At 39.8% G+C, this 14,562-nt stretch overlaps 1 protein-coding gene across 4 annotated transcripts in view; it reads right to left on the bottom strand.

Annotated features, from left to right (window-relative positions):
- ENTPD7 (ectonucleoside triphosphate diphosphohydrolase 7) overlaps positions 1-10,515 on the bottom strand; it is a 37,399-nt gene extending 26,884 nt beyond the window's left edge. The window contains exons 1-3 of one of the 4 annotated variants that reach the window (XM_036886454.2): positions 10,233-10,514; positions 10,043-10,145; positions 8,788-8,970 (exon numbers count right to left, since the gene is read on the bottom strand). In XM_036886454.2, the coding sequence (XP_036742349.1) occupies positions 8,788-8,970; positions 10,043-10,050 (191 nt within the window). In that variant the 5' untranslated portion in view covers positions 10,051-10,145; positions 10,233-10,514. Of the gene's footprint in view, positions 1-8,787; positions 8,971-10,042 lie in introns of all 4 variants that reach the window. The other 3 variants (XM_057506206.1, XM_057506207.1, XM_036886455.2) reach the window with 3 other exon arrangements.
- Positions 10,516-14,562: the final 4,047 nt, after the last annotated feature.

The raw sequence follows: 14,562 nt of genomic DNA, 5'->3' as shown, positions 1-14,562 counted from the left end.
CCTTGCTCTAGTCATCAAACACTGACTTTAGAGCTAACTCCTAGACCCCTAGACACTCATACAAAACCCCTCAGAACTAGGTTTTGTGAAGCCTGAATCTTATACAATTTGGAGGGGTGGAGAGCCTTCTTTAAAATATATATATATAAATGCAACATTACACATACAAAAGGGGCAAATGCAAGTGAGGGGCCTTGAAGTGCAGGTGTCATTAGCTTCATAGCAAATCCACCTCTAATCAGCCCAACAAGCCACAGTCACACCCCTCAGGACAATGTACGCTGTATTTACTAATGATTTCATATTGCTATACAGACCACAGAGTTCCTTACTGTGGACAGAAAAGCAAACTTGATGAAAAGAAGAGCATGTAGAAACAGTTCTGAAATCAAAAGCAAAGTTGAGCACCTTTCCTATTCCATAATGCAAAATGCATTTCTTTTAAAAGGGAAGAATATACATTTGAACTTCAATATAATGCTGTAAATTATTGCGTAGGATAGAGTCAGGTAGAACTTTTTTCTAGATCTGATGTGAGAGTTATAGGAAATAAAGCAGGTGGTAAAATGTTACATACTAGAAAGTCTATAGTCCTAAAGACTCATTTCACCACATACTTCCCCATTCTAATCAACTTCCTGGGCTGAACTGGGCTCACAATCCACCGATCAACTCACAATAGCTTACTTCTATCACCTGGAAGCTGGGCATACATCTGGGCTTAAGTTACAGAACTCTTGCAAACACTGACCTTGCAAGATGCCACAGACAGAAAATAGGCAGGATCCATCTCCAGCCCAAAGTGGCTTTTCATTTCCCATCACAGCAATCTTTCTACTTTACTTATCTTTCTCTGTTTTCCTTCTCTGAAAACTACCCCTTCTACTTCTCTTGACAAGATTCTGGATTCACTCCTTACTGTTTAGTAAGTAACTTTTCTCCAGTATATTGGTTCTCAAACTTTTGGGGCTCAGGACTCCTTTATATTCTTAAGAATTATTGGACCCCAAAGAGCTTTTGTGTACATGGGTTATATCTTATCTGTACTTACCACATTAGAAAATGAAACACAACAATTTTAAACATGTATTTATTAATTTAGATGTAAGAGTAAATTCATTACATATTAGCATATTTTATGAAAAATAACCATATTTTCTAAAAAATAAAAATAGAAAGGTGGCATTGTTTGATAGTTTTGCAAATCTCTGTAGTGGGTGGATTAACAGAAGACAGATTCTCATATGCTTCTATATTCAATCTGTTATGATACATTGTTTGGGTTGAAGTATATGAAGAAAATACAGCTCCACACAGATGTGTTGTTGGAGAAGAGTATTTTAGTCTTTTTTAGGTCACTGTGGATATTCTTGGCTCCCCAGACATGGCTTCCCAGTTTTTAAGAAGCTTCCGCTCAACAATGCTGACTCTTGTAATAGCCACAATGATCTCAAAGACCTCTTCCTTCTGTCCTAAAATGTGAAGTGTCATTACTCCTTTTAAGCAGGTTGCTTATATTTCAGCATGAGCCCCTAAGATTTCTTTCATATTTGTGTGCTTCACCTCTCCATTTAGACTATCGGTTTCTCAGAGTAGGTCCCTTATCTGCAGGACCTTGATACTGCCACAGTGTTCCTCACATTTCTGTGAAATGTATCAGTCAGTACTGATTGGTTTGGTCCTAGAGCTCACAGTATGGAGCTGTTGGTTTAATACCTCCTCTATGTCTAGCTACACTCAAAATCAGCTGGTCTCCTTAGAAAATTTCAATGGCTTTCCAAAGCATCCTGTCATCCTCTTTGGCTCCTGTCAAGATAAGCAACTTTACAGCTCTAATTTGATTACAATTCAACTTTGCTTTCACTTCTCCTAGACGTCTCCATGTGTGCAGGCAGAAAAATGTCATTTGACAGCAGAACACACAGGAGAAAGACAGAACCAGATGGCATTTATGTTACACTTCCCATTTGAGTCTTTGATCGACCAATTTGTCCTTCAGTTACTCATGTATATGCAAGGTGAGAAAATTGGCAGCAGAGTCTCCATTTTTCTCATCTTGCATACAAATGAGCAACTGAAGAACAATTTTCTCCTTTGGGAGGTAATAATATAGCCTCTTTTTCGAACTCCAATTCCTTAAGACCTTGTCAGGCGTCTTGCACTTTTCAACCACCTGAAGTTGTCTGTCTAGGCTCCTAACATGGATGGATCACTGCTCCTTTCTTGGACATTTTAATCTGTGATTTGCAGTCCTGGTCTCAGCCGTCATGGTCAATTACTTGAATTGGTGCACCCCTGCTTCACAGACACTACGTCAATCCCTGAAGAGGATTTAAAGTCCCTTTGGAATCCCTCATATCGGCCTTCTCAGGAGAGATTTATTTGCCATCACACATAATTATCCACCCCCCCCCCACCACACACAAACACACTCTCTCTCTATTCGAGAAACATAATTTCCCTCTGTTCACTGCTGAGTCAATGAAAAGAAAGTTACTGACATATACATCATCCAAGGTAGAGCTGGAAAGACAATGGCTTTTCACTGTGGTTATCCTGAAAACATTAACCGCATTAGAGCAGTAACTGACCAAACCATCCCTAACTTACAAAACCAACACGAATTAAACCACTCCAAGAGTTCAAACAGAACTCAGTAATATGCCAAAAGTCCATTAAAGTAGCCCCCATCAGCTCAGAGCTATTCAGTTCTTGCTGAATGTCATCATACTCTCAACTCCACTCCAGACTCAGAACCAAATATAATGACATTATAGACAAAGTAGCTGTACATGACTGATGATAGTAATAGATACCTACAAAAGCATCCGGTAAGGTTACTGCTTATCTCCTAGCAAGATTAATCAGAGCAGTCAAGAACATTTACAATTAAAGCTCTGCTTATAAACACTACAAACGCCCATTAGGGACAAGTAAGTGAATGAATAAGTGTGAGTAAGTACAAATAAATACCTTCAATTTTACCAGCAAAAATCTCTGAGTTGTTCTGTTGTACATAAGAACCCTTAATTTCTTCTGCATATCCTAGAGTTTAGTTTATAATTTTTATTCTAACCAAAAGTTATATCTTGTTTCAACTTGCTTTAAACAGAATTGGAACTCCTATGGAAGGCAATGGCCAGGACTGAGCTGACTGCTGACATGGAATCTCATTCACAGTTATTCCCAGGAGACAAAGGAACATGAAGGCACCACCTTTCAATAGCTACCATTCTTCAGACCAATAAATCAATCAGACAAAAATTTCCCATCTAATGAAGACCGTAGTGAGGCTACCAAAAAGTGAACAGTATTAAACATTAAAGCTAAAGAGAATGTACTGAATACGTAAGAAGAATATACAAAACATTTAAGAACAGTTTACTCTATACCTTATACAACAAATATGTATACATGTTAAAAGTGCCCCTTATACCAAAAATTAATACTAAATTTAAATTTACCAGCACCCAGGGTTACTTCTGAACATAACTTTCTATATGATGGAAATACTCCCTATCTGCACTGCCCAGTAGGATATTCACTAACCACACATGGCCAGTGAACACCTGAAATGTGACTAGTGCCTAAGCGAGGAACTGAATTGTTTATTTTATTTTACTTAATTTAAATTTAAAGTCACTGTAATTTAAAAGTAAGTACTCTATTGGATACCGTAGTGTAAACAACATTTGTTGAGTAAATGAATAGATGAATAAATTAATGTAAAATATGTATTAAATCTGATGAAGTTGTTGGAGCATGTCATAATATACGGCACATGCCAGATAGTTGATTAAAATACACATCTAACAAAAATTATTCTCAAAAATTTGCTGTACATGAGACAGGATTGGGGGAAAATAGCCAGGGGCAACCTCTGTACTTTCTGCTCAATTTAGCTGTAAACCTACAACAGTTTTAAAAAATAGTCTATTTAAAATACAAAAACAAAAATAGCTCTGGATTCTATCCTTTCTGATCACTCTCTACATTTACTTTTCCCTAAATTCTAGTTCTGAAACAAACCTCCTGCTTTCTCCTTCCAGAAGCAATGTGGCTACATGTTCATAATGAAGAGAAAAAAAAAATACAACTCTTCAGTTTCGAGCCTACTTAGGGAAAACCCTCGTGCAGGCTTTGAAAATCCTGGTTAGATCACCTCAGAAGTAATATGCTAAATTCTACCACTGGCTGAAAAATATTCAATTTAAAATATTTTTTTCAATATAAAATACTGATATAATTTTATCATGTGAATTAGGAACAACTTAAGTTGGAAAAAATATGACTATATTATATGTATGTAATATAAAAATCACAACCACAAGCACCTGTCCTAATTTTTTATAAGCTGTTGAGCTAAGGTGATAGGTGTTTCCATCAATTCCTAATTATTTGCTCAATCATTTTATCATCAACTATTGCTCACCAGTGCTTAAGCAGTAGCAGCTGTCACAAAAAAGAAATTCTGGAAGGAAAAATTTAAGCGAAGATAGTGTTGCCCGTTATCTTCAGTGTATATTTGCAAAGTAGAAAGCAGAATTAGAGAACAGAAAAATCAAGATTATTTCAAATAAGACTAACATCCATGATGCACTAGACAGTCCTAGATGCTTTTCTCTTTTTAATCCAAATGACAAGACAAAACAGGCAATTGTACCTCTACTTTATACATAAAGAAAATCAGATTCTAGGATATAACACCCACCCAAGAGCACTCACCTTGCAAACGGTGGGCTGATTAGCTCTAAAATCAATCCTCTTTTCCACAATACCTCCTTCCCATATAAATATAACTGAAATTTAGAGCAATGGTTTTCAACTTAGGCTGCATATTAGGATCACTTTGAGAAGAAGTCCACTTATTTGCATTTTTTAAAAGTCCCCACATGATTTAGATACACAAAAGTTGAAAACCACTGATTTGAGGTCAGACATAAATTATCAAACTGTGTAACAAAAATTTTAACAAGATGTACAGAACTTTTTACCACATAGGAATGGTTTGCAGAAATTCTGAGTTATTGAATCTACTTTTAATAAATTTCCTCTCTCCTGTTCACAGTCAAAATGCCAGTATATTGACTATTGTCATCAGTTTGCCCCCATCTAATGACTACCACACTCTCCCCACTACCACCATTCTAATTTGCTGTTATTTGCTGTGCTCTGAGACAAGAGAGAACTGAGCTAATTAAAATAGTGTGTAAAATAAAAGCAAATAGGCTCTATGTGAGAGCCTACCTTATCAGTAAAGTACAAGAGCTTTTAGTTAATGAACTTGGTGATATCAACTTTGGTTACTCATGGGCTTCTTCTGATTAATTTCTGATTCTTAATTTTGTTCCTGATTCTTGACTGTGTACAGTTCCTGATTCTTGTTCCCGATTCTACAGTTATACATAAACCACTATATCATTGGGAAATAATTATTCCTTCACATCCACCTCCCTAACTAGATTATGAATTACACGAGGTCAGGAGCCACGTTTTATTCATCTTTGTACCCTAGGGCCTATCACAGTGTCATGCACACAGCAAGCTTCCAACAAATGTCTGCTTCCTAAATGACTCATGCAGGCTGCAATGAGTGAAGTTTAATGACATTGTGACAATATGGACATAATCTTTCATTAGAGAACACGTAGTAGCTCTAGGCTATATGGCTGCTGGCTGCTCAGCCAGAGCATGACAGCGTGTCAGGACTCTGGTCGGGTCCCCACACAGGTACAGTGTATGTGTTCTTAGCTCTGCTTATTTGAATCAATTCAGCTTAAGTATTTATTGGTTCTGACCACCTGGGATACAGTGGTAGACAACCAGCATCAGATTAGTCCACCTCCACACGTATCCCTCAAATGCATCTACTTCTCTCCGTCATCACTGCTGCCACTCAAGTCCCAGCCAACATCACCTCTCAGTTGAAGCATTCCACTTCACCTCTCTGCTTCCATTTTTATTCCTTTCTAATTCATTCTTCACAATGCCTCTAAAGTGAACTTTCTTTAAAATGCAATGATGATCATATCACTCTTCAAAGCCTTTTAAAGCCTTCCATCTGCCCTTAAGGTAATGTCTAAACCCCAAAATGGCTTAACAAGCCCAGCCTGATCAACCTCTCCAGCTATATATATAGCTCACCACTCACTACCTAAGTCTTTAACCATTGTAACCTACATAAAATTCCACCATTAGACCATGCTGTCTTCCAGTGGGAAACTGCTCAGGCGTGGTAAGAAAATCTCAACAAGTATTTTAAAAAACTCAAATTGTGGATTTAGTTCTCCAAAGCTAACAAGCTTAAGGCCAATTATTGACAACTATAGTCATCTAAACAAGTGTTTCCTCTTTGGAAAGGAAGAGTGGAAAATACAAATGAGTAGTCCTGCTGCAGGAGGAAAGGTTGAACACAGTAGCTTCTTGAAAAACGTATCAAGCTCTCCATGTCCTGGTGCCTATTTTCACCCAGCTCATAGTGACTGCTCAATAAATGTATGTCAAATGAATGACCACAGTGAGTTGGAAGTGAGAAATTCTAGGGACAGAACAATCAAGAAATATGAAGGGGAGTGGGCATGTGTCCCACTTCTGGCCAAAAAAGATTCAAAGAAGGGGTTGCTGGAGGTTTCCAGGAAGGGTCTTCCTCATTCTTATAAGAAATCATGGAAAGCCTATTTCTTTCCCGCAGGACATGAGGCTGCATGTAGCCCTAGCTGCTACTGGCTATTTTGCAGCCATTCAGTAAGCTGACACTGTGGACAACAGAGGCAGAAACTCCCATCTTCACGGCCAATGTTGAACGTATGATCCCTCTACCTAAATTTCCAGTTATATAAGCCAATAAATGTTATTATTTAAGTCAGTTTGACTTTTACTTGCAGCCCAAAGCCATATAACTGATACTGAGAAGCAATAAAGGAAAAATCATGTTGAAGCTGATGAATACCACGTCATCATTTCATTTTGTAGGCTAATAAGAAACTAATCTGAAAAAAAAAAAATCACTGTTATAAAGGAATATAGACCTTCAAGTGCAACTGGTAAGCCATAAAACTATATCAAACAATTCAGATGTACTTTCTGTGAAAAAGTATTCAGCTCTCACTGGGTAGAATTAACAGTAGAGCAGACTCTAAAGAGGAAAATACGAATGAACTGGAGGGCACAGCAATATAAAATATCCAAAAAGAAACACACAGAGAAAATGATTGAAAAAAAAATGAAGAGAGCATTGTGAGCTATGGGAAAACATCACTGGATCACAATATATGTGACTGGATTCACTGAAGGAGAGTGGAAGAGGGCAGAAAAAATACTTGGAAATAATGGTCAATTTTTTTTCAAATTTGATTAAAAACTGTAAATTCACAGATCTAAGAATGAACAAATCCCAAGAACAAGGATAATGAAGAAAACCACACCATGGCACATCATAATCAAATTGCTTAAAACCAGTGATAAAGGAAAAAATCTTCAAAGCAACTACAGGCAAAAGGCACATTTTGTACAGTGGGAATAAAGATAAAAAATGATAGCAGACTTCTCCTTCGAAAGAATGCAAGCAAAAGACAGTAGAACATCATTTTTAAAGTAATGGCAGAAAAGAAAAAAGATCAACCTAAAGATCTGCCTCCACTGAACATTTCTTTTAAAAGGAAAGCAAAATAAAGACTGCTTCAATAATATACAAGTTTAAAGAATTCACCAAACACAGACTCACACCACTGGAAATGTTAAAGAAAAAGGCACAAGGAAAATGATAACAGATGCAAATATGCATCTACACAAAGGAAAGAAGAGGCCCAAAAATAGTGTTCAGAGGTAAATATACAAGCCTTTCTTTCCTATTTTAAAAATCTCTTCAAAAGATACTTGAATGTTTAAAGCAAAAACAGTAACAATACCTGGTGGAGCTTATGACATAAGCAGAAGTAAAATGTATGACAATTGTACCTGAGGCTAAGAGGAAGAGGTGAAGAGATATACTACTTAAAGGCAGACGATGATAAGTTAAAGATGTATATTATACACCCTAAAACAGTCACTAAAAAAAATAAGAACAGAGTTAAATCTAATAAACTAACAAAGGAGAGAAAATGCAGTCATAAAAAAATGTACTCAATTCAAAAGAAGAGAGAAAAAGAGGAAAAACAAAGAACAGATGTGATAGGCAGAGACAAACAGCAAGATAGATTTAAACCTAATCAATAATCACAGTAAATTAAAGTGGCCTGAACACCCCAAATAAAAGGCAGACATTGTTAGATGGGATAAAAAGCAAGACTCACCTAGATGCTGCCTCCAAAAAGCCCACTTTAAACATAACACACAAATAGGCTAACACTGAAAGGAAGGATGGAAAAACATCTATCATGCTAACACTACTCAAAAGAAAGCAAAAGTAGCTATATAATACCCGACTAGGCTCAGGGCAAACAATTTAATCAAGGATAAAGAGAGTCAATTAATAATGATAAAAGAATCAATTCACCAAGAATACATAATAATCCTAAACATTTATGCACCCAGTAAGTCAGCCCACCAAAATAAGAAAATAGAAAGATGATTTTCTTGGTTAAAAATGCAGCATCAGTGTCCCTGAATCAAAACTGAACGTTGCCAAAATAGAGCTTAAGATCTTTATGTAATAAGTGGCATGCAATCTTACTAATAAAAGTGCAGTATTCCCCCAAAGGGTCAAAGGTAGTAGTGTGTTAAACATCTTATCCAAGCATTTATGACCTCAATGCTGAAGCTGATCAAGGTGATCTAAAGCTGACTCACCTTTCATAATTCCTATCTCGTGGTAAAGCAGCACCCCAATGTCGAAAGTCCATGATTAACATAAGTAAAAGGAGGCAGGATATGAAGAAGAGTCCTAGGAATGCCACCCGTTGACGGGGAAAAGGGCTCGCTGTGGGTACAGTGAAGTACCAGGAGGCTGGGCAGAGATAGGAAAAACTGATCCTGAAACGAGACAAACATTAGTAAGAAAAGTCTCTACAACTGAGTACCGAAACGTGATTTTTAAGCTAGATTAAAGCCGTTGCTAATAAAGGCAAAAATTCTTGCCACCAGAAGTTTAAGTGCTTTTTTAATATCAAGAAAGTTCGTGGTGTTTCTACTGTATAAATCAGAAAAGCTTTATCTGCTCTTTTCCCAAAGTGTGCATTTCTGGGTACAAAGAATTAATTTCATGTTGATGAAAAGATCACCAGTCTCCCTGGACAACCTCATAACATTGAAGAATCAGAGTGGCGATAACATTTTCACCAAGAATGCTGTCAAAATATGAGTACTCAGAAAATTTATTCAAGTGATTAAAAAAAAATATTTAATAGGTTAAAAAAAATGACTTGAAAGGATATATGATAAAAAGTGAGCCTCTGTCCTAAGCCTATCATTTCCCTCTCAGCAGCAACCATTGCTACCCACTGTCTACATATTTTTCCAGGGATATTCCGTATAAATATAAGCATATATATCATATATAGTAATATATCTGTGTATCTCCATTCCCTTGATTTCACACCATACCTACAGCTCTGCGTCTTTCCCCACTCTAGTTGACAACTGTCCCACTTGGTACAGGTAGATCCACAGATCCACATTAATCTTTTCTGAAAGCTTCAGAGTAGTTAAGGTACGGATAAGTGTATTCAACTGTGAAATTCACTTTCTACATGGACTCAAAAGCACCTGTCTGTTTTCAAAGTTAATTGCAAAAACAATCAAAACCTTTTCTAATCTCCTCCAGAGGCACCTAGCCTCACTTCAATGGAAATTTTGAAGAATATTACAATCTAGCACTTTTCAGAACTGAGCAAGTACTCCATCACGCTGGGGTTACAGGCTGAAAACTGTTGCTGTATCTGCCTTCAAAGGTATGCAACTCTGATCTTTGCGTTCATTTGACCAGGCTGCCAAGTCCAGATGCAGCTCTAGGGCAAACTTCACTTGTAACAACCTCCGAGAGCCCCTCAACCTACCTGCCACCCACAGACTGAGCCCCAGCTCAGGATAATGTGCGCAGCCTTACCTAGCCATGGGTTTCCTTCAGTGGTCTCAACGACTGTCACCTCATTTTCCTTTTGCCCTGAGAAGGTGGTCTCCTTGTCCCAAGCATCTCCTAAGTCCGCAGCCTGTAAAGAGTTGGTTGGATTTCAGGCTTACTCCCAGCAGTGCCCACGAGACTAGATCTCCACGAGAAGGCCACGGGTGGCGCTCACCCGCTCTCCGGGCTCGCACTGCAGATCCGTCCGCTCTTGTTCCTGGGGCCCAGCAGACCCTAAACCGGCTCCCTGGGAGCGGATGTTCTCGAGCACCAGTGGAACCGGCTGTCCCCAGCTGGACGAGGTCGGAGTGCTCACTTCCCCTCTCTCCGGACTCGGCAGCCGCCTCGCGCACACACTTATCGGGTGAGCTGCCCGCGCGTTCCCTCAACACAGTTCCCTACATCCAGAGCTGCTCCCCCGGCCTCTACCCCAGCCGGAAGGAGGCCTGCGCGGGCGGCTGCGCCACGTCACCAAGGAAACCTCAGGGAGCCAATGATTGACAGAGGACCCGCGGAGAGGGGCCCGCCCTCTGCCCAGCGGGAGTCCCCGGCGAACGGGCTCCGTGGGCCGCACGTCCGTTCTCCAGGGTTAACCAATCCCCAAGAGGGCTCGCCCTCTAATGCCCGCCCCAGGATTGCGAGCACGTCCAATCCGGAAGGGTGTCGTGTCGTGGCTCCACCTGTAAGAGGCGGCGGTGCGAGCAGGTGAAGGGTGCCGAGCTGCCTCGGGGTGTCCTGCGTCAGCTGTCCTCTCGGGGGCGCGGATTGTCTACTGGCTGCTTCTCCACGGTCGCTTCCAGGGCAGAACGGCTCGGGTGGGAGGGTGTCGGGGTGTCAGCGACAGAAGTGTATCCTATTGGAGGTTTTGTGTCCACCTGCGCTGCCCGCCAAATGGCTGTTCCCCCACTTCCCCGCTGCTCTGTAGCCATCCAGACTATGCTCGGGCCTTATTTTTTTGGTCCTGTAAGAAAAACATAAATCGGGGACGATTGCGTGTACACCGACGCTGTCATATCCATTCATTCAACTTTCATTGAATGTCTACTGCCAGACGTTTTGAATGGCTGTTCCCTGCCCTCCCGGACCTCCGAGTAATACACACAAAGGTAATGTGTCTTTCTTCTTTGCTTACACCAGCCGTCTCTCATTTCCAGGAGAGCCCCTTGGTCAGGATAAAGTCCAAGTCCTTACAAACGTGTCACATACATGAACGTCCACGCATCTTCTGCTCCCCACCTCTGTTATTATGCTCCAGCAACGCACCTCTGAGGCTTTGCTCATTCTGTCTCCTGGACCCTTCCACCTCCCCTGACAATCCTTCCCCACCCCTCAGCCAAGCCAGCTCATACTCATCCCTTACCACAGGGCTTACAGGTCACCTCCCCTAAAAGTTTTACTTGACCCACCCCCTCTTTATATATGCCTATTGTTTCACTTACCAGACTGAATTACATTTATATGTCTGTATGTCCCAATAGACAGAATATCATTGAGGGCAGAATCTGTCTGCCACATGAATGTTGGGCACTGCCTGGGACAACTACATAAGTGAATGGATGGCTGGCAATAAATGAAGACCACCCTGAGGACTTAATAATACGGGTGAATGTTGAAACCACTTTGTTGTTTATGTGAAACCATCATAAGATCGTATATCAATGACACTTTAATAAAAAAAGTAAAATAAATTTTAAAAAAATGAAGACCACCCAAATGAGATCGAAAAAGAGGCTATTTATTCTATGCCTGCTGTAACAAGGCAGTCACCTACCATCACCTGAATCTGGCAGAGACCCAAAGGCTGTCAAGGAAGAGGGAAAGCTTAAATGGAAAAAAAGAAGGCTTCACTCTGATTTGAGAGTATTAGCACGGGAAGCTGGAGCCTGGGTAGCTGGAAGCAGTGCATCTTATGTAATGGTTTTTGGGGAGCATATTTGGCTTTCTCTAGTTGGTCCTGAGTTGGAAGGGCAGGGAGCAAAACAAAGAGGGAAGCTGACAGTCATTAACTCCTCAGAATTTGGGCTGACTGCTGCAGGAGTTGTGGGTCAGAGTTCTAATTGTCATATCTGGTCTGGCCACTGTCCAGTTTGCATAGTCAGTCTCTCACGACTATTATTTATTCCCTCCATTATCCTCCCGACCTGGTTAGACTTCCCAACTTGCCTTTCTCCTTCAAGTCTCAGTTTTCACTTTTCTTCTCTGTCCCTCAATCCCTCCTCTGCTTCACGGGTTGTATTACATCCAGGCTCCCAGAAACCACAATGAACAGAGAATGGTTGCGTAAAGGTAAGATTAACTACATAATTATACAAATATCAGGTATTATTATTCCAGTGCCTGTTTCAGGTAGAAATGAAAAAAACTCAACAAATGTTTTAGAATAAATTTCTTTTTAATTCTTCAAGTTGCCTGTCAGCTGTGTAGTTCTAAGTCTGATTTGTATTATTTCCAACTCTAGTGTCCCACTAAATGAGTGTTTATGAGTGGAAATAGAATTCCTACTTATGGTTCAAACAGTACTTAATTCATATGATTTATGAGCTATGTTAGCTTAGAATTTGAAGGTGTATTGAAACTTCTGTAATTTCTACTTCATAACTACTATTATAAAACTGAAAAGAAACCTGCATATTAACCCCAACACCTTCTCATTATATTTTCTTTGATCATCTGGTTTAGACAATACTTCTTTCAGTAATTCCATACGCCCTCAGGCAGTTGTAAAGCATGGCTCTTTACAAAGGCCTGCTATGCTTAGCTGATAAACAGCTCACAAGAGCTGAGTTATGAGGTTTCCAGTCAGGAGGCAAAAAAAAAAAAAAAAAAAAATGGGCTGAGATCACTTCTCCATCTCATTTGCTGTAACTTAACATGTTGAAACAAATAACAGAAATCCATTATTTCAAAACAGGTTTCTAACTGCTTTTTGTCTACAATTACATTTTGTAATGTTCTCAAGAAGTCTCTCGCTCTACCTAGCAATGAGCAAAATCAGCCAAATTAGCCCCACACTAGGTATCTGTTGTTCACATTGCTTTATTTCTCCCTCTCAACTCCTTCATTCCACACTCCACCCTGCCCTAAACTCCAAAGGAGTTTAAGTAATATGGTCTCCACTTTCCCTTCCAAATTCACTCATTTCCTTTCAAATGTCTTGTAGGCATTTCATTGTCCAAGACCAAATTCATTGTCCTTCCAGCCTCATCCACCCAAACCTCCTCCTTACACATTACCAACTTTGACAAATACTCTGTGATTCTCAAAGCAGAAATTTGCATGTCCTTTTAGAATCTCTTCCTTCTACTTCCTTTCTCCTGTAGGGGAGCAAAATATGCCAACCCAAAATGTGCTCTTTGACACGTGGATCACTTGAGGCTGATTATTTTTTAAGAAACAGAAGGCTCTGGAAGAACCTTTGACCTTCCCCCTAACTACCTAAAGGAAGTTAGCAGAGTCTGTTAAACGAATTTCTCTCTGGGTCCCAACAAACATTTGTTTACCATTTACTTTTTCATCTTCCTGTGAATTGTCTTCCTTCCCTTTGAAGTTCCTCCCCTCTCCTTAGCTCAGAATAGCAGATAATTCTCAGTTGCATGACCACCTGTGGGCCTCATAGTCTTATGGGGCCCCCATACATACACAATTAAATTTAATTTTATTCTGTTAATCTGTCTCATGTCAATTTCATTCTTAGACCAGCCAAAGGAACCATGAAGGGTAAAGGAAAATTTTTCTCCCTAAGAGCCCTTTTTAGTCACTAGCTATTTTTTAGTCACTAGGTATTCTTAATTCAAGCACCTAAAATCCTCTCCAAGATCCTCCGATGGAGCCTTCTAACTGCTGGTCCTGTCTACAGACTCATGCCTCTCCTGAGTGCCCTCCATTCTGATATAGTGAAATATAATCAAGGTACTTCCTGTTTTAAAATCCTTCTGGGGTTCCTCATCCCCATTGGATATAGTCCAAATTCACTGGCATGGTGTGGCAGGTTCTGCTGACTGCCTTCCCAAAAAGCCAACAATCTCTCTTCTACCTTCTTAACAGAACCCCAATTTTATTCTAGTAAAAACACTCTTCTGCTTGGCCATGTGCTTAAAGAGTGCTAGGCTTCAACAGCTCCCACCCCAGGGAGTAAACTATGATTGGTCTAAGTCAATTATGGTGGCCCATTCCTTCACCAAATAGTGAGCCTGGACATATGATACAATTCTAGCCAGTGATACTGAAGGGAAGTCAGCTGTTGGGAAGAATGAGAGCAGGAGGGAAGATCTTTCTGGGAAAGGTTTGCTTCATCTTAAGAACAGTGTAAGTCAATAAAAAGTTTACATAATGAGAGAAATAAGAGAAGACCCCTTTTCTACCTCCAGAAGTAATCTTAAGGTATGATGCCTGGGCTGCTATAGCCATCTTACAACCATCATTAAGCTGCTAAGTTAATCAACATGGGAGCAGCCCTACCTATGGACTTATTAAGATACTAAATTTATTACTATTCTTAATTTTTA

This window comes from Manis pentadactyla, chromosome 8 (genome assembly GCF_030020395.1).
Source record: "Manis pentadactyla isolate mManPen7 chromosome 8, mManPen7.hap1, whole genome shotgun sequence".
Classification (NCBI taxonomy): Eukaryota; Metazoa; Chordata; class Mammalia; order Pholidota; family Manidae; genus Manis; species Manis pentadactyla.
Note: the sequence above shows the minus strand (reverse complement) of the source record. Positions and strands in the feature narration are given on the sequence as shown.